This window comes from Aquarana catesbeiana, linkage group LG02, assembly GCF_042186555.1.
Source record: "Aquarana catesbeiana isolate 2022-GZ linkage group LG02, ASM4218655v1, whole genome shotgun sequence".
In the NCBI taxonomy this organism is placed as follows: Eukaryota; Metazoa; Chordata; class Amphibia; order Anura; family Ranidae; genus Aquarana; species Aquarana catesbeiana.
Genome location: NC_133325.1, coordinates 79,158,307 through 79,183,946, shown reverse-complemented (window position 1 = coordinate 79,183,946; position 25,640 = coordinate 79,158,307). Strand labels below are relative to the sequence as shown.

Genomic DNA, 25,640 nt, shown 5'->3' with positions numbered 1-25,640 from the left:
GTGATCGAAAGCGGTGTACTAATGATCAGATTATTGTACGATTGCTTGAAAAGCGGTATTTATTGTACGATTTTCTGATCATGTGTAGGGGCCGTTAGTCTCTCCAAAGAAGGAGATAAAACCAAGCAGATGAGTCAAGAAAAGCTCACAATCCTGACAAACTCTGGCCGTCATCTAAAACCAAGTGGTTTTCTCTAAATTAGAAAGTGAACTTTAAGCAGGGATTTTTTTACTACCTCTGCTGGAGGTCATGGAGACAGATTTCAATACAAACATACATTTCCTGTGCAAAGTATAAATCTCTGCAAACAGGTCTGTATGGAACACCATGAGTAAATGAGAGCCGACATGAATTTAGGACTGGCACCATGGGACTGTGGCCTACCATGGGCATGGCAATTCTTCACCAGTGGGAATTAAAGAGGATCAAAACTTGGGTCAGCCTAAACCAACTTGTCCGCCACAAGGCAGTGGATCCTGTGGCGTTCTGGGCCACGTGATCTAAACTTATTACATTATGCCGCCGACAGCAACTCTGAATCATAAGAGTCAACAGCAGCATAGTCTTCATTCAGCCTGTACTACGTAGTGCCTAGCTGCAGAATAGGATTTAGCACAGGGTCCGAAGTAAGCGGGCTGCTGAATACCCGTGTTAAAGCGGATTTTTTTTTTTTTTTTTTTACTGAAGCCAAAAGTTATGAAAGCATGCATGCGTGTGGTGTAATGGTTTATCCAGAAGATATCCAAGCTGCTGTGAAAGTATAATGTAGGTCCTGGGATTCTCCAGTGTCTCATGGTTTCAGCATTGCTAGCTTCACTGCTCAGAGATCCCAGGCTTTCCACACCTACCCCTTAGTTGGTCTAATATTTGCATAAAAATATACTGGATACCTCTTTACACTGCTATACCCTTTCAAGCAAACTTTGCAATAAAAAAAAGGGATATTTAGTTCACACATATTGCAATACAAGTTTAAGCTGGCCAACTAAGTCAAAGTAATTCCTCTTTAGCCAGTGGCAAAAGAGGGATTACTTTGACGCAGTTGGCGTCAAAGTAATCCCTCCAGCTTAAACATGTATTGCAATATGTGTGAACTAAATATCCCTTTTTTTTTTATTGCAACGTTTGCTTGAAAGGGTATAGCAGTGTGCAGAGGGTTCATCCAGTATTTTTAGTGTTACTATGTGGTCACACTCCATTAGCACCTGGTAGATTATATGCATGGACAAGCTATTGGGATCTGAGCACAGGTATATCTCGTTTCTTTTCAATATTTGCATAAGGGGCAGAGACCATCACTGCAAGAACAGTGAGAACCCTCCCAGTTAGTTATTCACACTTCTCAATTAATAGAGAGATGCATTTTGTAAAACAGGAGCTGATGAAAAAGAGTGAGACACAGGGAGGATTAAGGTGGGGTTACAACCATCCAATTACACCCCCAGTTCTTGGCAACGAAAGCATTTCCTATAGAGAACTCCTTACATCCCAATCACAGAACTACCTGCCTGGAGTTTGCAGGTTCTCTCTGCCCATGTGTGGGTTTCCTCCCACACTCCAAAGACATGCTGGTAGGGTCATTGTCTCCCGTCTAAACGAGCCCTAGTATAAATGAATGTGAGAGTTAGGGGGTCTTAGACTGTAAGCTCCTTTCAGGGCAGCACTGCCCTCATCACCTCTCAATAGTGCTGATATACAGACTAAACTGGATGGCATAGGGATTAGATGAATTATGGATAATCCACAAGGCATCACAAAGGTGCAAGTAAGCTGAGTGCTAGCAAGAAAATAAAAAAATCCATTCAATAAACTAGCCCATGCAGACAATGGGCCCCACTAGTGTAACATGCACTGTAGCGTTTGTAAAACTATTGGTTTACTGGAAATGCAATTCCTGTACATGCCCATCTTCTGGCTCAATGATAGGACACGGAAGACATTAGCAGCTCAGCCCCCAGCATCACAGGAGCAAGCATGCTTTACGGTTAAACAGTGGTGTAGTGGGTAGCACTCTCGCCTAGCAGTAAAAAGGGTCACTGGTTCGAATCCCAACCACGACACTACCTGCCTGGAGTTTGCATGTTCTCCCTGTGCCTGCGTGGGTTAACTCCGGGTACTCCGGTTTCCTCCCACACTCCAAAGACATGCTGGTAGGTTAAGTGGCTTCTGTCTAAATTGGCCCTAGTATATGAATGTGAGTAAGGGACCTTAGATTGTAAGCTCCTTAAGGGTAGGGACTGATGTGAATGTACAATGTATATGTAAAGCGCTGCATAAATTGATGGCGCTATATAAGTACCTGAAATAATAATAATAAATAAAAAGTCATGCATGTGCAGTGCATGCTTTCCCTATCGTGGCAACGCTGAGCTTAGTACTGTACACATGTACAGCATCTGAACCAAGAACCCCTCCCTACTCCTGTGATGCTAGGGGTGAGAGCTTAGTATCCACCCATTCCTGGTAATAAGCCAGGACATAGTAGTGCAAACATTGGGAGTATTTTGGCCAGGCTTCATTGGTCACAGAAAAGGCCTACAGGTATAGCATTTGCATTACATAACATTTTTACAAACGGTACATTTTTAGACATTCTGGCTTATTTTTACGGATCTAAATTTGAGCTGCACGATTCTGGCTAAAATTAGAAATACGTTTTTTTTGCGTAGGATAAAGATCACGATTCTCGCAGTGTAACATCTTTCACATTATACAAAAAAAATTGGGCTAACTTTACTGTTTAGGTTTTTTTGTTTTTTTTTTTTAAGTGTATTTTTTCCCCAAAAAGTTGCGTTTGAAAGACCACTGCGCAAATACAGTGTGACATAAAACATTGCAACAATCGCTATTTTATTCCCTAGGGTCTCTGCTAAAAAAATATATATATATAATGTTTGGGGGTTCCAAGTAATTTTCTAGCAAAAAAATACTGATTTTAACTTCGTAAGAAACAAGTGTCAGAAAAAGGTTTAGACTTTAAGCGGTTAAACTTCCTTCATTTACACACTGAAGTTCATCCCTTTGATCTAAGAAGGAAAAGTTACAAAGCTTATAGTTCTCTACCAGCACTGACAATGTTGTGAAAAACTTGGCAAACTGCCCAAGTGAGCAGAGAACTCTCTACAATTGTTACATGAATGAATCGTGATGGGGTTGAACTGAGATTTTTTTTAACGATTAATCGTGCAGCCCTAATCTAAATGCAGTCAAATTTAATGGGCCTGTACACACAAGCACAAACTTGCGCTGTGTATAGGGTCAGGGCAAGGGGGAAAAAAATAAAAATAAAAAGGGGGGTACAAAAATCTGCATGGCTACACATGGATTTTACATGTGTATACGTGCATGTACGATACAGCCCAAGAAAACCTTGAAAATTTTAGTAGGCGCATGTGCAGAAACGTGTTGATGCATGTATTTTTATACAGCCCATCTTTGCGTTTTAATGCAGAAATCTGAAGTTCATACATCAGTGTCATGTGGAAGTACCCTTAAGCTGGGTACACATGGTCCAAATATCGGCTGGTCCCTCTGTCAGAACACAAAGGCACAGCGGAAGAGATCACGGCACTAACATTGTTTGTGTTAGTACTGCACTCTATTATGTGCGCTGGCTTGAATGAAAAAAAGAAAACTGAATGTGTGAACCAGGCATTGGACTACTGGGGCCCCTTGTCTGCATGAGCCAGTTTAAGCAAAAAGTGAACAAAGCCTTTAGCATGGACAATACATGACCTTTGATGACAGGTAAGAGTGTCTGCGTTCTACAAACAGAAACATTAAAAACACACAGTGTGAGGATGATGTGCCTACAAACCTGTTGGGTTCATGAGGTTTGGCTGCACTGGAGGGCTGGTGGGGGCAGTGACATTCATCTGTGACAACATTGCTTTTCGAGGGTCTTGCCATGTGGTGGTCTGTTCAATATGACTAAAGGAAAAGAAAGCAGAGCATTAGGTTTGTTATAAAAATATATTACAACTATTCTAGTTTGTATTTTTTTTTTAATGGGTTTTCTTGTTATAGTATACAAACAATAAAATTCTAACAGATATGGAGACAATTAACATTGTCAAAAATAAAAAAGGTATAAAACAAAAAGATGAATATCCCTATAAAATACAGGTACACTACAATCAAAGAGACCAATGCAAACATATAAATTATATCAAAGGTATAAAACAAATTGACATCTTGTTCTATCTGATCTTGAACAAGCTTAAAATACAAATTCAATTCAAATACAATTATTTTAAGTGTTAACTATATCCGAACACAAGGGAAAGTGCTACATATCGAGAAAACACGGCACAAGAGTCAGAATGCATTCTGTTCTCAAAGTGTATTTTTCAATACGTAATAGTTATAACACTGCAAAAGTGATCCAGTCGCCAAAACGAAAAAAAAAAAAGATGAACTAGCTGTCCCCTGTAAAAGAGGAATATTCATTTATCTACAGTCAGTAAGTTAAAGTGTTACTAAACCCACAACAGTAAAATAAGACTGTATATGCAGTAAAGCATGCTCGTTATACTCACTGTGGAACCTAAGGGGTTAATACTCTACATTGTGTAAAAAAAGCTGCTTGATCCTGTATGCACAGATCCTCCTCCCTGCACTGTCCCCCTGGACAAGTCCAGATAAGACAGATCCTTTGGAGTCAGGCTGCACATGCTCAGTTTGGTGTGTATTGCTAGAGAGGTTTTTTTTTTTTTCCTTGGGAGAGTGCAGCACAGGGCCAATCGGCACTGTCCAGAGGGTCAAGAGCCCTGCAGCCTCATAGGACAACTCAATGCAGTATGAAAACTTCTCCTACAAGCCTCACCAGGAACTGATAGAAAATCACACAAGACTCATATATATTGCTGATGAGAAAACGTAAATTAGCGGCTTATATTTACTAAAATAATTGCATCTCCATGTTGTGTGTACTGTGGGAGACCAGATATAGTGAATGTAGGGTCCTGGGTTTAGTAACACTTTAAAGCTTCCCTCTATTTGCATACAGGACAAAGCAGTGATACAGGGGTATAGGAGAAGCTACAGCATCCAGCGTGAGAAAAGTTATCCAAAACACCAGAAAGCAACACTCCCCAAAGTTCTGACAGACTGAATTTTACACTGTTGGATAGATGGTCAAGTGGTTAGCACTAGGGGTCCTCTGTTCAAATCTCAACCACGGCTTTATCCGCATGGAGTTTGCATGTTCTCCCTGTGCCCGTGTGCGTTTCCTCTGGGTACTCCCGTTTCCTCCCACCCTCCAAAGATTTGCTGGTAGGTTAATTGGCTCTTGTCTAAACTTGACCTATGTGTATGCATCAATGCATTAAGCTCCTTGAGGGCAGGGAGCGATGTGAATGTACAATATATATGTTTAGTGCTGCATAAATTAACAGCGATATAAAAGTACCTGTAATAAATATACCAATATTCCTCCTCTTCAATGGGCTGCAGGTTCAATTTTTCCACTGGGTGACAGGGTCACTTCAAGAATGAATTGTAATAAAGGTAATAGGTGCAACCATATTACATAACTAAATCTGACAGCTAGCTGGCATGACATCCCACGTTTTGTTCCCAATAAATGTAATCTTGTCGGCTCAGGAACACCCAAACGTATGCACACACATAGTACCAGACTCAAACTTGGGCACACCCCTTCCCCACAAACACATACTATGCATGTGTGGGGTGGTGCCGACCCAACTCTACATTTGTATAATAAGGATCCCCCTATAGATGGGCAACGGCTTCTGACTTTGAGCCCTACAGGGTAAGAAAATGTCACACAGTGCAAACTACATTTATCAAGAAAGCCAATCAAAACATAATCCTTAGGCGATTCCTCTGTAAAAAAAAAAACACAAATCTTATAAGCTCCTCACTAAATATTTTTGGGATAATTTTTGAATGCCAATGAAAATGCTCCAAAATGTACACCGATATACTGGCTGAAACAGCTTTTTTTTCTGCCTATGGGGCCTTAAACAGTGTATGTAATAAACCCTAGCAATGTACGTATTTGTTCTTTTCTTGTCTGTTATATATACTTCTGAGTGGGTGAAATATTTGTTACAGAAGTGCCAAAACTACCTGTTGATCCTCCCACAAGTCTTAATGGCCGATAAAAGTAAAAGATGGTGTGAACGCTGCTTCACAGTACCATGAACGTTGTTGCCCTTGGACAGGTGGTGTTTTACCAGCAGGATAACCAGGTGAAAATAAAGGACATACAAAAAACACTAATGCAGCCACCACATCTACGGAGCGATAAGCTGCATTAGATTATATTTTTGGTTTTGAATTTAAAAAATATAATTTACCCCAACAATGGCGCACGTGACTATCCCCATTCTCCATGTATAGTGTGGAGAAGGCCTTTAAGTGGTTAAGCAACCAATATAAAATCATCCCATCCCCTCTAATATAACAATAAGTGTCCCTGTGCTATATAAAAAATATGCTCGTCTGTACCTATATCTAAGCGGCTCCCGGCGATCACGTGACTCCTCGGCTCTCTTCTCTGCCCAGCTTGACAGCTCCAGCGGGTGGGGCCAAGCAATCCCGCCGACGTCAGCCGGGGAGGAGGGGAAGAGGAGAGAGCCGAGGAGTCACGTGATCGCTGTGATATTAGGTACAGGTCAACATATTTTTTATATAACACAGGCACACATTGTTATATTCCAATAAGTGTAGAATAAAATGGAAAGCGGTTTTATATTTTTGCAAAAGTACATTAATGTGATAGTAAAGGACTTTTTTTTTTTTCCCCAAGTCATACTTACCTCCACTGTGCAGCTAGTTTTGCAGAGTGGCCCCTAACATCCTCTTCTGGGGTCCCCCAGCAGCTCTCGCAGCTCCTTCCCACATCAGATAACCCCCTAGGACAGTGATGGTGAACCTTGGCACCCCAGATGTTTTGGAACTACATTTCCCATGATGCTCAACTACACTGCAGAGTGCATGAGCATCATGGGAAATTTTGTTCCAAAACATCTGGGGTGCCAAGGTTCGCCATCACTGTCCTAGGAGAAGCGCTCTTCCGAGGGGGTTACCTTGAGGGCGCGCTTCCGAGTCCAGCATTTGCGTCCACAGAGACGAATGCTGGACTCTGCCCCGCCCCCGCGTCATTTGATTTGACTGACAGCAGCGGGAGCCAAAGGCTGCACTGCTATCAATCTATCCAATCAGGACACGAGACACCAGCTAGAGCTTGTGTGCTCGTCCCTGAGGAGAAAAACACCGGGTTCAGGCAAGTAAAACTGGGGCTCTGGGGGGGCTGCAGCATGAGAGAAGGTTTTTCACCTTAATGCATAGAATGCATTAAGGGGAAAAACCATGAGGATTTACAACCCCTTTAATGCTATATTAGTACATAGGGGCGCTGGAATTTAGAAAAAAATAAAAAATAAATAAGTGAACAAAAGGTGAACTTAACCTTTATTTGTATATGGCCAGCTTTAGCAATGCTGCTAATGCTTCCTGTAGCAGGAGATGGCCAGCAAGTCTAAGCCTAGAATACAGAACACTGTTAGAACACAGACAGGTGTTAGAAAACTGTCTAGCCCTTTGGTTAGATGTTTCATGAGCAATGCAGAATTGGAATTACATCAGCTAAAACCTGTAAACTTGCAGAGCTTTAAAGTATTACTAAACCCACAACAGTAAAATCAGTCTGTATATGCAGTAAAGCATGCTTGTTATACTCACTGTGGAACCTCAGGGGTTAATCCTCTGCATTGTGTAAAAAGGCTGTTTGATGCTGTATGCACAGATCCTCCCCTCCCTGTACTGTCCCCCTGGACAAGTCTGGACAGGGCCTTTGGAGTCAGGCTGCACATGCTCAGTTTGGTGTGTATGGCTAGAGAGGTTTTTTCTTTTCTTGGGAGAGAGCATGTGATCAGCATAGGGCCAATGAGGACATGTCCAGACAGAGGGTCAGGGGTCCCTGCAGCCTCATAGGACAGCTCAGTGCAGTACGAAGAAACTCCTTCACCAGGAACTGATAGAAATCACAAGATTGCTATATACTGATGAGAAAAGTATTTGGCAGTTTATATTTACTAAAATAATTGCATTTCCATGTTCTGTGTACTTTGGGAGACCAGATATAGTGAATGCAGGGTCCTGGGTTTAGTAACACTTTAAATTAGAATCTGTGCCATATTTAGGAGACTCAGTACCAGGCAGTGCTATCTCCCATAACCTGCACAGATCACAGCATCAAATATTTATCACACAAGAAATTAAAAGCACCTTAACCTCAAAAATTTGATTAACCTCTTAGCAAATAGAAAGGCATAGGTGGTCATACACAGAAAGATTGTTACAAGATGAATCCAAATCACATGACGATTGCCTTGATGAGAAACAGATGCTGGTGACTGGACAGACATGTGAGCCCCAATGAAATATGAGGTGCTGGAGTACCAGCTATGCAAACCCCGTCCCCCTTCACCCCTCACCAGTGTTACAAAAAAAAGACAAACGATAGCAGAAAGTGCATGTACTTGGCGTGTTCCCACCTCAGCGAGACACACGCTATATGTGCCTAAATTAAAAACCGCTGAAAATGTAGTTTCCTAAAATGAAATTTCTTATTCCGACTCCCCCCCAAGCCCACCAGTTACTTGAGTTGGAGAGCGCTGTCATACTGGGGAAGGGCACTGGGAGACTAGAGCATACAGCCGAAAAAAAAAAAAAAAAAAACGAAGACAGGAATGACAAGAACTGGGCTTTGTACGAAATTACGTGAAGCGGATCATCTTCTGAAAATATAAGGATTATGGGGCGGTGAATCACAGGCCTGGTCACCTTAAATAGCTTCCTTGTTCACGATGGGTGAGCAACACATCCAGTTTTGAAGGTATACTATAAAAAAAAAAAAAAATTCTAATATTGACTTAGTAAATAAAAGCTTCCTTATCCTGCCCTCACTCCTGGGACAAAGCGACTCTGTGGACACACACAGCTAAACATATGGAGTAAACACCGGCCTAGAATGAGTCACTGTGCTCACAAAGCCAACACCACTGGCTATGGGGTGTTCAGGACTAAGGCCATGTACTAATGGAAGGGCTCCTTCACAGCAGCTTTATGTTCTATGCGGTACAAAGCACAGGCAGCCCTTCATATGGAACTCAACGACCCCTGTGCAGAACATATTGTCTCCATGACGTAACATGTTCCAGCATGGAGCACCATTAACCATGTCTACAGGTCTCCATTCTACACGGGAACCAGTGAACCTCGTGTGTGTAACTGCAAACCTAGTCCTCTATATATATATATATATAAAAAAAAAAAAAAATTCTGCTCAGCTCCTGAAAAGTGACGTCTGCCCTAACTCTTTGGTTGGAGTGTTCTCATATACTGAGAAATCCAATTGTTTCATCATAAATGGACCACTTCATCTACATTTTGCACAAGCAACTAATACTTGGTTTTTCCTCTAGAGTAAAAAGAGAAATATATTTTATATAAATAAATGACAATATTAGAATATACACATACATGCACACACAGTAGAAATTGACAGCATGGATGTGCGGGAATATCTGGCCATGTATGGTACCACTATTGGTACCACTAGGCTTTAGTATTCTAATCATCAGGTGAGCATACAATGGAGAAGAGCACTGAGGAGTGGGTTCTTTGCACATAGGATAAAAAATTGTGTTGAACACAAGAAATTTAAAAAAGGAAGAGGATCTCATGTGGTGGATTGTCACGCACAATGGATTATTAGAGACGTTTTTGAACATTTAAGAGTCATTGGTTGGATGAAGAGTTGTGTCTTTGTTTCTAGAGTCATAATTTATTGAGGCACTCATTTAAGAGGGACCATTTTCACAATGTGTTATCTTATTTTATAATTCTATTGTACAATTTTATCAATTTCATGGGATTTAGTATTCATTAATGCAGGGGCCGACAAGTTTCGTCCTGGCGCCTGAGCTGCGGTCTGAATGCTCCCTAAATGCTGTGTGCCCCCCCCCCCCCCACAATGTATCCCGGGGCTCCCACAGGACTGCCATAGCAGGTGCCGCCTGGTAGAGGGAAGGGAGGGGAGCTGACCTGTGTCCGCTCTCCTCCCCTTCTAGTTGTTGACCCAGAAGCGACGTCTAAAAACATTGATTTCGATATACGTTCCATATCACCGTACACAATGTAATGAAAGCAATAATTTTAGCACCAGGACCTCTTTCGTAACCCTAAACTGATTACCTATAAAGCATCGCCTATGGAAAATATAGGGTACTGACATGTTTAAAGGAGAGGACCAGCCTGAGCTCATTCGGCTAGGCTTCTCCTATGGGTCAAAGCAGTGCAACCCATTTTGCACTCCTGTGACCCGTTTTCAGCAGAGAGCGGTTTGAAGTCTGCTCTCTGCTGACGTCACCAAGATCAGTCCCAGGCACCGCGTCATCCTGACTCTGGAAGTCTGGATCCGCCAGGTGGCTGGACTGATGGCAGTCTCAGCGAGTCGCTGAGATGGCCGCTGCCCGCCCCTCCACAGCTCAGCGCTCCAGTGAGCATGGAGAGGAGCAGAGCAGGAGAGCTGCTGATTGACAGGCGGCAGCAGCAGCAGCTCTCCTGCCTTTTACTGAAAAGGTGCGTTTCCTAGACCTTTGCGGCAATAGGTGACCTAAAAATTTGGAACTATCCCTTTTTTTTTGCTCTAGCGTGCCTGCTTTCAGAAAATACATGTTTGGGGGTTTTATGTAATCTTCAGGCATAAAATATTTTTTTTTAAACGTGTGCCAAAAAAAAGAAATTGCAAAAACGACTGGCTGTGAAAGGGTTAAAGGATAACTTCAACTTCAGGAACATGTTCTATGTTCCACCCATAAGATTTGTTAGTTTAAAAAAAAAAAACAAAAAAAAAAAACTGGCTTCCAACTTTTTTAGCTGGCTCCTAGATTCAAAGCAAATTGGTCAAGCCCTGCATTAATGTGATACGATTAAGCAATGCACAATATATATTTTCGGCAATATTTTAGCTGTGGGTGAAAAGCAGTGTGTGCAAGCTTGATGACACTTAGGTTTGTTTTTGTGCAGAGATTGTTTTTTGATATAAATTAAATATACTTCACTTATCCTGGCCCCCTGCCTGCTGCGGGTGACGTCACTATCCTTCCAGAGAGTTTCTGGAGTATCTCAAGTTTTGCAAGAAGACGTCCCTGCACTGTGCTGAAAAGTCTTCTCACTAGATTTGGGATACTTACACATTTGCTGGGATCTTGTTGAAAGGATTGTAATGTCATCCAATAAGAAGGTATACCAACTAACATTTTTCCCCACTGTTTCTTTTCTTTGTTTCTCCCCCCCCCCCCCCCCCCCCAACTTTAAAGCTGCTATTAATAATCATGAGTGAGATGGTATACCCTGACATTGAAGTCCGCTTCAAGGGTTGGAAATCTGTGACAGACGATGTGTATGACATAATTGTTACAAATAAGCCGGCAGAACTGTACTACATAAAAAGCTCCCTGCACTCCATTACATCACCATTATATTTGATGTTATGACGGCAGTGCTGGAGCGAGCAGAGCATGCCACATGTTGCCGGCCATTCCAGCACAGACTCTTCGGGGGGTCCCCAGAGGATCTGACTCAGCAACTGCTTATATGAAGCAAACCATTTGCTCTCTGTTGCTTTTCTTTTCTACTCTGCTGAACAAAGCCAGCGCTGACCTCCCTGCTATGGAACAGCTCTCCTTTTGAGAGGCCCCCTGTGAAGGTCACAGAGACCAGCTTGGAAAGCCTTGATGCCTTATTTCCTCGTGACGCCAATGGATGGCTTCCCTGCAGTTACAGATCTCCAGCACTTATTGCCCGGCTAGTCCCGAGCACAGTCATGGATACAGACACAAAAGGAGCTTTAGGTGAAAGGGTGGCAATAAAAGGAGTGACATGATCTGCTTCTTCCTCCTTCAGTGTGCTGCATAGCTGTACATTTACTGGGGATGCCCACACCGCAGGACTAAATTCATACTTTAACCATATTAACCAAAACACTGACCTGTTTCCCCCGGGAAGGAACTGATCTCTAAAGTGGCATAACCAAAAAATACATAACGTCCCCGAATACACCAAGCTACTAGTCATCTATGCATTTTTTATGCAGGGAAATAAATTCTAGATAAAGTTAAAAAAAAGGGGAACTTTCAGAACCCACTCCCCTCTTGAGGGTCCAATAACCAGCATTAATACAATGACTAAATATTAACATACATATGTGCCACAACTGTCCTAGCAATGTGGAAAAGAAGAGTCAGGTCCCTACTTCACTAGCCCATAGCATTCTGGGTAAAAGCAAATCTGCTGTATTTTAATATCTAAAACAAAGGGCCACAATGAATTCCACGCTTAGAGAAAGCTGTTATAATATGCGTATGCACCAACTGCAATCGTACAGCTGACAGTCATGCAATGTTGATTGTGGAAAGTCAATTGTCAATGAAGTGAGAAAAAGAAAAAAAAAAGGGTAAAAAATAAATAAATAAAAGAGCCTTTAAATGTTTATTTTTACCTTTTAAAAAAAAAAAACTTCACTCACATTCGACTTGTCTCCATTACCACCTAGGTGAGAAGGATGAGTCATCCTACCAGGATACCAACATCACAAATTCCAGCAAGCATCGGCTTCCACACAGACCAGAAACATGCGTCGGGCCCCCGTCATCCGGAGCCCAACTGCAAGAACCAGGAGGACTCCCAATGACAAAGTAAACAAAGATGGCGGAACAAGATGGGAAGTGCAGTGGAAGAGTGTTGGGAGAAAAAAAAAAAAACAACCCAGGACTTATTGAGCTTTGTGAGTTTATCATTTAGGCTCTGTTCACAACTAGGCATTTTTGGGCTGTAAGCCTCAGCTCTAAAAACACCCAACAAGACAAATCCCATTCATTTCAATGGCCCCGTTCACATCTGAGCGTTCTGTCGCCTGAAGCAAAACTCCCATTGCTCAAAAAAGTACAGGAGATTACAGGCGTGTTACTGCTTTTACGTTGAACCTTGAAAAGGCCTGTATAAAAAAAAAGCTGCAAAAAACGCCCGGAAAATAGCAAGATGTGAACAGTGCCTTAAGGGCTCTTTCAGAGAGGGGGCTGAGACCAGTCCTGGGGGGGCTGAACCACTTTTTGCTGCATGTGCATCCACCTCAGAACTGCGTGCAGGCAGCTCATAGAAATGCAGACAGCAGCTGCACAGACAAAAACATGTCAAAAGTCGACAATGCTGGCCGGAACGGGCGCACAGATTTAAACGTACACGCGGTGCATTATGATCTGTGCACTCGCTACTGCCTGCATGTAAATCTTTGACATGCGGTTGTGTATGTTCAGCCACCACTTCTACGGGCTGCCTGTGCACAAGTCCAAGGTGGATGCACGCGGAGCAAACAGAAAGCTCAGCACAGAGGACAGATCTCAGCGCCCATCTGAAGGAGTTCAAACAAAACGAAAACTTAAAAAAAAAAAAAAAAAAAAAGGAGGGAATTATGGGGTTTTACTGTGCATGGGTAGTAGAAGTTCCTCCTTAAATAGCAACATAATAAACAGACACTACAAACACAGGAAAAAAAGGCTTCCTTAAACAAAACAAAAGTTTTGCTTTTCTAACAGATCAGGGGATTTTTCTGTACTTGGAGCATTCTGCAAGACAGGGAAATGTACTGGAGAGATGTCCCCAGACACACACTTTGGTGATGTCCATCAGATCCAGGCAATCAAGTAGCTCTGCAAAACAAAACCAAAGAGAATTCCCAGATCAACTTGGCAGCCAATCTGCTACCAACGGAATTATCCTAACAGTTTGCGTTAAAAACGGGGGTTTAATTAGAACACATTTGCAAATACATGCGTAAGCTGCAGAGCCACTCCAAGGCACCCCAATATTTCTGCAGTCCTAAGTCTTGTAAATTTAGGAGAGCCTTCACAGCGGAAGCAGATGTGAGGGGACACAGTGGACAACCTTTTCTGCCATGTGCTGGGTGTCCAATGTGCCTTTAAGGAGAGGTTGGCTACTTCCAGGCTCACCTGCCCCTTATCCATTAGAACGCATGTGCTTCCACTGTGGAGGCTCTCAAAGTTACACGAGTTAGGACTGCAGAAATATCGGGGTGCCATGGAGTGGCTTTGCAGCTTACACATGTATTTGCAAATGTCTGCTGACTATACCCCTGTTTTTAAAGCAAACTGTTAGACAGGAAAATGCGGCTGGTAGCAGATTGGCTGGCGAGTTGAGCTGGGAATTCTCTTTGGTCGTGTGTTGCATGCGTTGCCTTTCCATGTGCTCCTTGCTGTGAAGGCCAGTTATAGGAGGGGGCAGTGGCCAGTTAAGTAGCTCTGCCTACAACCACAGATCCCACCATTTTACCGAGAGCGCGTGTCCTGCCATGGTGTCCGAGTGCCAACAGCCACAGACAAAGGAATTTCACACATTTCCTAGTTTTAGACCAGCGAGGGACAGGTTTTATATACAGCCAATGTTCACTTTAGTAAGGATCAGTTCTGTAGATAAAACAGTCATGGCTTGTTATTCAAGAATAATTGTGTGTGACAGAGTGCCAAGCAATCCCTTTAATGGTTTTGAAATTACACCGTCAGACAGTGATACACGCAGATATTTACTGACTATGAAGCGCTAACCCTCAACAATATGTGTCTGACTTAACCGTAAGGGAGGGGGAAGGAGGAAGGACAACTTTTCATTAAGCCAGTATTTTTATGCATCAGCTTCCTGCAATCCCTGTACAGCAGAACGCATATTTGCTGAGTCAGCACCCATCGCACAATGCTGTCAGTCTCCTAAATTTGCAAAAAAGATTTTATTTTTATTTTTTAAATAAGGGGCCCTGTAAGTCTATGCCATAATGTGCTGGTATGCACCTCATACTAGCACATTATGAAAGACTTACCTCCCAAATGGAAACCTCCAGCGTTGAGCTGTCACTGCCTCCCCAGTGTTTCCATCTCCACCTGGTCTTTCTTCTGGGTATGTAGAAAAAGGAAGCCCGAAGGCTAAGGCTGCGCTGGAATCAACTATCAGAAAAAACATTTATATATGCATATAAACACAGCTGCTAGCACCCCAAAGTCTAATACAAAACGCAAACAAATATACACACACTATATATATATATATATATATATATATATATATATATATATATATATATATATATATATATATATATACACACACACACACATATACACACATATATATATATATACATATATACACACACACACACATACTATATCTATATCTAGATATATATACACACACACACACTATATCTATATATATATCTATATCTATATCCACACACATAACAAATGCAGCGATAGTGACATAGCAAGATTATAACCTTTTCAAATGAAAAAGCTTTAAAAAAAAAAAAAAAAAAACTAAAGCAGAGTCCCAACAAAACTCCAGTCCATAAATAAAAACAGCTATCCGTGTTGGGTATAGATAAGCTGTAGAGGAGGAAACCATGGGAAATCCTTCATACAATGTGCATTCAGCTCCACACCCAATGGGTAGGTAGCCTGCCAGCTCTCCATGACCACTAAAGCTCAGGGAAATCAGTCTCCCCAGGACCCTTAATGTTGTCTGGAACTGCAGCTTTGCTGGTAACACTCGAAAATAAAAAAGAATTGCTCCCACAGTGCAGTACTTTATATAAAGGAATTTAATAAAATAAGTGGGTTGCACTCACAAGATAAAAGCCGTTCACAAGCAATACAGCAGCATGTCTCATAATATAAAGCGCTGCGTAAACTGTCGGCGCTATATAAATCCTGTGTAATAATAAGAAGAACCATGGCATCTACACAGGCTTCGCTTCACTTCCTAGTTCATTTGCCCATCAACCTCCTGAGAGGAAAAAAAACAAAACAAAACGTGATGACGTCACCATCACACGCTCCACCTTTCTTCTGGGCTTGCTCTCTCCAAGTGTTCGAATTGCTGGGCTGTGATGACATCACTTCCTCACATGCACACAGGCGTCATCATGGCCTGGTGCTACCTGCAATCATAGCACGCTAAGTGATGTCGTTGCCTGGAGCCGATGTAAATAGCTACTAAAGAGGTAACAAGTTTAGGCGGTTTTCCAAGGTGGATACAGGTAAAACCTATAAAGTTTACCTGTAGGGCAATATTTAAATTTGGAGTTTAATATTATGCAGGACTTTTGGTGCGCTTTTAGAGACACCAGAAATGCCTGATCTAATAGAGGTCTATGGAGAAGCACAGGCAACCCATACAATGACTGCAGATACACCGCGCTGCCGCCAAAACGCAATGCGGCAGTGTGAAAGCGCCCTTATACATAAAGAATTCCAGCACACCAGCTAATGAGTTACAAGTAAAACCATTTACTTGTAAAGCATACGGGGCCCCTTTTATTGCCTTAAAGTGGAAGTTCATGCTAAAACCAAAATCCCTGCATCTATAGCCACAAACATTCTAAACACTAACCTATCAAGCCCTGTGGGGGAAAAAAAAAAAAAATAAATAAATAAATCAGTATACATACCTTTTTCTGTAGGCGATCCAACCCGATCTCCAGCAGCGGAAGCTCTGCAGAGGACACGGCCGACAACAGCTGTGAAATTAATGGGGAGCAATGTCACCAATAGACTTGCTATGGGGCTTCCATTGTCGGATATGTCCTCTGCACCCGCCCACACAGCGAAGCCGCGGCTGACAGCTCAGCGTGGGATCAGAGCTTCCGCCACTGGAGGAGATCGGCTGGGATCGCCTGCAGGAGAGGTATCTATACTGATTTTTTTTCTTCACAGGGCTAGATAGGTTAGTGTTAGAATGTTGGTGGCTATACAGTAGATGCAGGGATTTTAGTTTTAGCCTGGACTTCCACTTTAATGAGCCCTGTGCAGTCATTAGGGTTATGCTACACAAACCAATCATTTTATACTTCCAGGTGGGTAGCTGGAATGCTGAACTCTTCTGCATATCTGAGATGCCTCTACTGTCGTGCACATTTACTGCAGCAAAGTCTAGCAGTAAGGACCTTCCACCGCCCCAGGAGAGTAAGGAGGACAATTTGAGGTCAGAGAACCTGCCTGATCACAAGGGGTGGAGGCTTTAGGTAGGAACAGGGACTGGGTATCAAAAACGAACTAAACCCGTTTTCTTCATTGGAAAGACTACCATGAACTTGCTCTTGTGGTGTTTGAGGAAGAGAGCAGAATCTTTATTCGAATCCTTCCTAGAGCTGCACGATTCTGGCTAAAATGAGAATCACGATTTTTTTGCTTAGAAGATAGATCACGATTCTCTCACGATTCTCGCGGCGTAACATCTTTCAGATTAAAACAAAAAATTGGGCTAACTTTACTGTTTCTTTTTTTTTTTAATTCATTGAAGTGTATTTTTTCCCAAAAAATTGCGTTTGAAAAGCCGCTGGGCAAATACAGTGTGACATAAAATATTGCAGCAATTGACATTTTATTCCCTAGGGTCTCTGCTAAAATATTTATATTGTTTGGGGGTTCCAAGTAATTTTCTAGCAAAAAATATTGATTTTTAACTTAAGTGTCAGAAAAAGATTTAGGCCTCTTTCAGACGAACGATCCGTTCAGTTTTTTTGGCGGACCTGAACGGACCCTCCATAGATCTCTATGGAGCGTCGGATGTCAGCGGTGACATGTCCGCTGACATCCGACCCGCTCCGATCCAAAAAAGTGTAGCGGAGGAAAAACCTACTTTTCCATCCATCATCGGATCGGGTGACGATGGACTCTACGGTCCGTCGTCATCCAATCCCCCATAGGGGAGAGCGGTGCTCTGACAGGTCCGTCGCTGCACAGTGTGCACAGACAGACCTGTCATCTTCCTGCTCAGCGGGGATCGGCGGAGCGATCTCCGCTGAGCAAGCGGATGTTCACGGGGCGGATCATCACGGATCCGTCCCGTGTGAAAGAGCCCTTAGACTTTAGGTGGTTAAACTTCCTGCATTTACACATTCTTTAAAAACTTGGCAGACTGCCTGGACTTTTTTTCACACAGAATTTTATCCCCTTGATCTAAGAAGGAAGTTTATTTACAATGTTTCAAGTTAAAAACTTGGCAGACTGCCCAGATGTTTTCTTTTGACAGCTGAGTGAGCAGATAAGTCTCTCCACTTGTTATATGAAAGAAATCAGCAAACTCTGCAATAGAGATCATCACGGGGGTTGAATCGAGATCACAATTTTTTTTAACGATTAATTGTGCAGCTCTAATCCTTCAATTTTCTTTTATAGATGAACTTCAGCCTTACCATCAGTCTTGCACAGGGCATTTTGATATTTGCATTACAGCCCATTGTTTGCATCTTGACAGAAGCACTGAGGCAGGGGGCTGTGATGTTTTTAGGAACAGCATCTTGTAGGCCCCTTTTACCAGCTGTGATCTGTCTGCATTGCATAGAGAAGCACAGAGACCCAATGGGTCCTAAAGATGATATCATGAAAACAAATGATAAAAAAAAAAAAAAAACACTTAAGCAAATTGATTGGGCAGAAAAGAATCCAGGAAGTACAAAATATATGCAGATTAAACGTCTCCTTTAATAACAGATACTATATACTAAGCAGGCTACATATGGTACCAGAAGAGTAAAGCATGGCGCCATTCATAGAAGAAATACGTACGTTAAACTGATGTCCTGTTTCCAAAAGGTGGGAGCGGCATATTGGGATAAATACAAATACAGATGAAGACTACCATCCCTTTGAAATCTGCAGCCCGTTCCGCATGATTACCATTTGTATTGGTTTATGGTGTGGTTATTAACATCCCTGTTCTCTGGTCTCTCTTTATAATGGGTGTGCCTTGCAGAAACTCTGCCTACCACTCCTGCCCGACAGCAGGCATGTATGAAGATTGCAGGGTGTATTTAAAGGAGAGGTTTTGCCACCTGGTTGTAGCAAGTGGGGGAATGTGAAATATATGCAAAATTCCATATTACCAAGGATAACCAAAAAGGACATGCAAACACAGATCATTTTCCTTAATCTACTTTCAGACTTTAGCTTTTAAGCACTTTTGGAGCATTTGTATGCTTTTTTTTTTTTTTTTAGGGCATTTTCAGGATTGAGTATTAAAATTCAGCCAATGAAAAGCTAGTTACTAGGAGAGGCAAGAAATCAGGCAAAAAAAAAAAAAATAAAATAAAACCCTCACTTCAGGTGCTCCCATTAAAGTCTACAGGGACCAAAAGGAAAGGAGTGTGACTGCCTCAAAGAAACGCATGTACTTTAAGGTTCAAGTGACAACGCTCGGATGTGAATAGGCACCATTGGATATAATGGGATTCTTAATATTGAGCGTTAAAATGCACTTCAAATCACTCAGGTGTGAGCGGGACCTTAAAGTACAACTCCACTTTTGAAAAAAAAAAAAAAAACACATTCCTCTTTGTGTGATCAATGTACATTAAAAGGAAGTAACAACCTTCGTTGCCAATTCCTACCTTTTGTCATTCTGAAGAAATCCCTATATGTTCCTCTGTGCTGAGTGGGTCTAATGGGAGTGGTTTCATAATTATCTATCAGGTGTGCACCTGCACAGTAATAATGAGGAAATCTGCTGGGCCTGCATCCCTTTAGGTGTGTTCTTATAGGGAGTATCTCACAAAAGGAAAGGTAATTTTTTATTAACATTCAATTACAATATGACTTGTGTTGAAATTGTATACGCTATATTTATTAAATTTTTTTCCCCACTAAATTAGTTACCCTTTAATAACGCAAAGCCAAGCACAGCATAAAGCAGTCCATACAAACCACCTCCAATTGTTCTTGCTGCTCTGGTTTAATGAATACTGAAATGTGACTGGCTACGATGAGTTATGATATGTTAAGCCTAACATTTTTCGTTCAACCTAGGGCTGGGAGATTTTCTTAAAAAAAAAAAAAAAAAAAAAAAAAATCTTCGATTCTCTTAAAAAAAAAAAAAAAAAAAAAAAAAAAAAAAAAACACCTCGATTCACGATTCGAATTGAGGTTTTATTTTTTCTTTGGAAACCGTGCCGGTCCTGAGGCGCTGCGGGCATGAGCTTTTAGGTGAGGCCGCAGCTTCGGCCTAGTCCGCGGCGTCCGGCTGAAGCCTCGGCTAAAAGTTCATGCCCGCAGTGCCTCAGGACCGGCGCGGTGAAATAAAAAAAAATCTAAAAAAATCGATTTGTTTAAATTTTGAATCGATTTGACCTCTCAACTCGATTCAAGATTTAAAATCGATTTTTTTCCCCAGCCCTAGTTCAACCCACAAAAAAAAACAAAAAAAAAAAACTGCAGATCAAAGTGGCTGTACTAACAATCCGTTGTTAGTACAGCGATCTCCTCTGCTGTTCTATTGTGTTCTGACAGGGGCCGGCCCTCCCTGCCAGAACACAGCTGATCGGAAGCCGGTCTGCTGCTGGTTTTCCAGCATGCTCGTCCAACAGAAGCATCTGACCGGCTGCCATACACAAGGGTTGAATGTTGAGCGGTCTTTACTGAACCGGTCCAATGTCGCCGAAGTATGTACTAGGCTTAAACCAAAATTCTGCTTTAAGGCTATGTTCACATCTGTGTGTTCTTTACGGCGTTTGCAGATCATGCACTACAATCCATTTAACATTTTTTCCTATGGGTCCCGTTCAGATTTATGCTGTTTCCTGCAACATGTTTTTTGGGATAGTGCAAGGACTTTTTTTTTTTTTTTTTTTTTTACACACACACACACACACACACACACACTTCAATAGAATTGCATATAAAAGAAAAAAGAAAAAAAAATGCAAATACATGTGTTTTCCCACATGACAACAGACTCCACCTACTAGCAATGCCTCCTAGATTGTAATCTCTATGAGCAGGGCCCTCTGATTCCTCTTGTACCAAATTGTAATGTAACTAATGTCTGCCTTCATTTTGTTAAGTGCTGCGCAAACTGTTGGTGCTATATAAATCCTGTATAATAATAATAATAATAATAATAATAATAATAATAATAATAATAATAATAATAGATAATATATATAATATAAATTATAATTATATTATTATATATATGATATTATATATTATACAATTATAATTTAATTATAATATATTATAAATTATATAAATATAATAATACATAACAAAGTTCGGAGCGGTTAAGTCCTGCTTTAAAGAAAAACTCTAGGCAGAGAAAAAAAAATATTTTTTTTTCTTAAAAAATAAAGTGTAAGCACCTGAGTTTGACCTGGTATCAGCCTCTTAAAGTCTCTGTACAGCAGGGAGACCTAGGCCAACAGACTGATGTCATCTAACAGCAGAAAATCTAAGTAAAGCCACTTTAATTTCCAATGGGCCATTTCTTTCCATCCTGGTATTTTTTTTGGATGCAGTCTTGCGTTAAATGTTATTTAACCCAGTTAGGTCCTCCAAAAATAATAATTACAAGAGGTGACTAAAGCCAACCATAGAGGGTTTAAAATTTGACCTGTTCTGCAGGGACCGGCTAAATTTCGATCCATCAATGGGCAGGGCTGGTAGTACAGTACAGAAGTCGATCTCTCAACTGACTTCTGTACAACCAGCTGGTTTGGTTTTTCTTTTGCTTGATCAGTGCCGCTGGCTATAGCAGCTAAGGCAACACTGATTACTGTATTCGGACGGTGGGGAAGTCTCCCAGTTGTAATACAATAGCTCTGCAGGAGCGGGTTGAACGTAAGGAAAAAAAAAAAAAGAAGAAAAATATATTTATATAAATAATCTTAGGCCTGCCTAAAGCCACACACACACACACACACACACACACACTGAGAATAAAGCCTCATACACACAATGAGCTTATCGGACAAATGATCGTCTTTTTGGGATGCATAATCTCCATATCGAAAATGAATAGGTTACTAAAGTACGAAAATTCTCGTACGACAGAATAAAAATTCCAAAGTGATGTAACGTGTTGTAGTGTATTTTTGGATGTAAACGGTACTGATTTAAAACAAAAAATCATACGGTCTGGTATCGTATGAGAAACATTTTCATGTTTGTTCCTTTGGAACATTTTGGACGAAAGTTGTGCACAAACGATCAAATTATTGCCTGATCGCTTTGAAAAGCGGTATTTTTTTTTTGTACGATATTACAGACGAATGATCGTCCCGGTTTTTCTCCGCTTATGGTGCTCTAAAAACCAAGCAATCAGCAGTCTTTGATCGCTCCGTTCTCAGCCTTATGGCCCGTACACATGATCCGAAAAGTGGACGAAAAATACCTCTTTCTAAGCGGCCATACGATATTTGGATCGTTAGTACATAGCTTTCGAGAGCTGATCACGACAGTTTATCCGATATTATCCGAACAGACAAATAAAAAATTTTCCAGATCATACGATTTTTGTTTAATCAGAACAGTTGTCGTCCGAAAATACAATACAAATACACAACATCACTTCACGAGAATTTTCATAACTTTAGTAACTGCTCCATTTTCGATATGCGACTAGCATGCAAAAACAAAACAAAACAAAACAAAAAAACAGGGGGGGAGATGACGATCTGCCATCCGATTTTGGGATTACGTGTATGTGTACGGGCCATTAGAGCCTGCGGGGGTCAGATGCATCACTGGACCAATGCTGCATTCACCTAGGTATGATTTAAAACAAACAAAAAAACACAAAAAAAAACAAAAAAAAATATGCAGGCTTATATGTGCAGGCTTGTTCATTTCGACTTGACAAGGGGCATGGAATGTGCTTAACTGTGCACAGAGGATGTTTGAGTTAAGTACATATCTACTAATCTATTAATGAAATCACAAAATGGTGCAAATTTTGTCTTATTTTGCACTTTAAGAGGGAAGTCTAATCTTTGAATAAAACGTTAATAAAACCAACACAAAACACATCATTTTTCAATACTAGGTCATTTGTTTGAACACTGTTTGTACAAGCATTTCTGTGGGCATTGAATGTTTGAGGTTTTTGCCCAATCTTTTTCATGTGCTTCCATTAAAGTCTATTAGGGCCAAACATGCTTGATGCCCGTAGCTTAAAAGAAGCTCTGGTACAATTCTGAGCTACAAGTGACACTATGCAACAGACGCACCCGAAATCTATGGGACTCGGATGAGCGGTGAGCTCAGGTGTGAATGGGCCTAAATCGGTTGTAAAGACTTTCCCCCTAAACAAATCCTGCTTCTCCATCATTGTGTATATTCATAAAACAGCGTGTTTACAGCGCCGGAGAGCGGAGGAAAACGTTTGTTTTCCCGAGTGCTCAGCTTTTGTGATTCTTGGGATGTCAGCCTTTTGCCGGGATTAATCAAACAATGGTACATTATGTGTTGAGTCAATTAAGCATGGAGGTTTTTACAAACTTGAGTAGCCCATTGCATGTGACACTGTAAATATCCCCAACACAATAATGTGGGATTTGTCCGTGGCACATAAATCCCAACTGCCGAGCTGCCTCAATGAGCGTCACTCCCATCTCTGCTGCCCCAGCATTTTAATGCCAGCCAGATAAAGCTTCACTCTGCAGACAATGCAGCTCAGAGCACTTTAATTCAAATATATATATATATATATATATATATATATATATATATATATATATATATATATATAGTGCTCCACCCATAACAGGAGTGCAGACTTAGTTTTCAGCTTAGCATCCACATAGACTGGTTCCACGTTACTCTCGCCCCCACAACTTATTGTATACACCATGCAGTTCTCAAAACCAACGATCAAATCTGTAATTTCCTTTGCAAATATTGCATAGTGTATTCTCAGCCTCAGTTTCCAGAGATTGGTCACAATGTCATTAACAGCACCAGACATCCCTACAATATCAACACCGGTCCGTGATGTCATTTGTAAGCCGATTTCTGTTGCTCCCATCATCAATGCAGAACTAAACGCACAGGCTTACCGAGGACTAAAAAAAAAATCTGTTAAAGTGGAAATTCACTCTCCCAATCAACACTGATTATTTTTAATCCTCATGTTGCTAGCATTAGTAAATAGATAAGTAAATGAGATACTTTCCTGTTTTAAACTATTTTTTTCCCACATTTCTTCAGTTACTTCCTGGTTTCTTGCTTAGGCAAATGATGTCATATATCCCAGGAGTCTTCAGGGAGGAGGAGGGGTTTTCTGAGCTAAAGCACACCCTCCTGCATGCATACGTGAGCCAAAGGCAGGAAGTAAACACTACATGCATATTTGTCCTTACTTAGACCCCTTTCACACTGGGGCGGTTTGCAGGCGTTATTGCGCTAAAAATACCGCCTGCAAACCGCCCCTAAACAGCCTCCGCTGTTTGTTCAGTGTGAAAGCCCTCGGGCTTTCACACTGAAGCGGTGTGCAGGCAGGGCGGTGAAAAAAGTCCTGCAAACCGCTTTTTTGGAGCGGTGTATTCACCGCTCCTGCCCATTGAAATCAATGGGATAGCGCGGCTATACCGCAGCAATAGCCGCGCTGTATGAGGGATTTTAACCCTTTTTCAGCCGCCAGCGGGGGTTAAAACCGCACTGCTAGCGGCCAAATACCACTGCAAGAACGACGGTACATTTTTAGCGCTGTTGTACCGCCGACGCCCCCACCGCCCCAGTGTGAAAGGGGCCTAAAAGCGGGAGTCGTCCCCCCCCCCCCCCAATTTTTTTTTTTTTAAAGTCAGCAGCTACAAATACTGCAGCTGCTGACTTTTAATAAATGGACACATACCTGTCCCAGGGTCCAGCGATGTCGGCAGCCGAAGTCGATCAATCGCTCAGTTGAAGCGTTGCGGCTTCACTTCCTGGTTCCCTACTGTTCATGTGCGAGTCGCGGTGTGCGTCCTAAGTCTCCGCTATCTCCTAGGACCTGTGTGTTTCCCAGGAGACAGAGGGGGGAAGGGGTGCGACTCCCGCGGGAGTCTGTTCCCGGAAGTGGGTGCAAATACCTGTATTAGACAGGTATCTGCACCCCCCCCCCCCCCCGAAAAGGTGCCAAATGTGACACCGGAGGGGGAGGGTTCCGAAAAGCGGAGGTTCCATTTTTGTGTGAACCTCTGCTTTAAGATGGCCAAGACCAGAAATGCGAACTGGACTGCGAATAAACAAAAAAAGTGAACATATTCCTCCATCCACGCTATACAGCAAGATAAACAATTTCCCACTGTGACTATTCTAATTCGATAGCTGGCCACACGGGCTGTCAAAATACCTGAACAACAGTTGCAACTGATTGGTTCAGCCACTGTTCGCCTACAATTTTTTGTTTAGAGGGCTCAGTCGTCAAAAGTCAAATCGAACGATCAACTTTTGTCAAACTGAGGGGAGCCAGCAGGCATCACCAGCCATGACTTGCATAGGTCGGCTTTAAGTTATTACACAAAATCAGGCTATTTCCTAGAATAGACAGACAGTCTTTGGAATTTACACACAACACATACTATATTTATGTGTATGTACACCCTTTTGACACATTTCTGCTGATCCAGGATCACACCTGGATGCTGGAACATCCTTCTGAATCTCAGTTAAAAACGAGTTTATGAAAAAAAAAAAAAAAAAATATGTAAGATTTAAACCCATCTCATGACAAGAGATAGGGAGGCCTGGGGGAGGGGAAAATAAACAAAAAAAACACCCCACAG

The 25,640-nt window shown here is 41.7% G+C and overlaps 1 protein-coding gene across 4 annotated transcripts in view; it reads right to left on the bottom strand.

Annotated features, from left to right (window-relative positions):
* The window catches only part of YAP1 (Yes1 associated transcriptional regulator), a 99,897-nt gene that overhangs the window by 31,654 nt on the left and 42,603 nt on the right, over positions 1–25,640 (bottom strand). For all 4 annotated transcript variants that reach the window (XM_073613070.1, XM_073613069.1, XM_073613067.1 and 1 more), the window contains exon 3: positions 3,819–3,931. In XM_073613070.1, the coding sequence (XP_073469171.1) occupies positions 3,819–3,931 (113 nt within the window). The remainder of the gene's footprint in view (positions 1–3,818; positions 3,932–25,640) is intronic.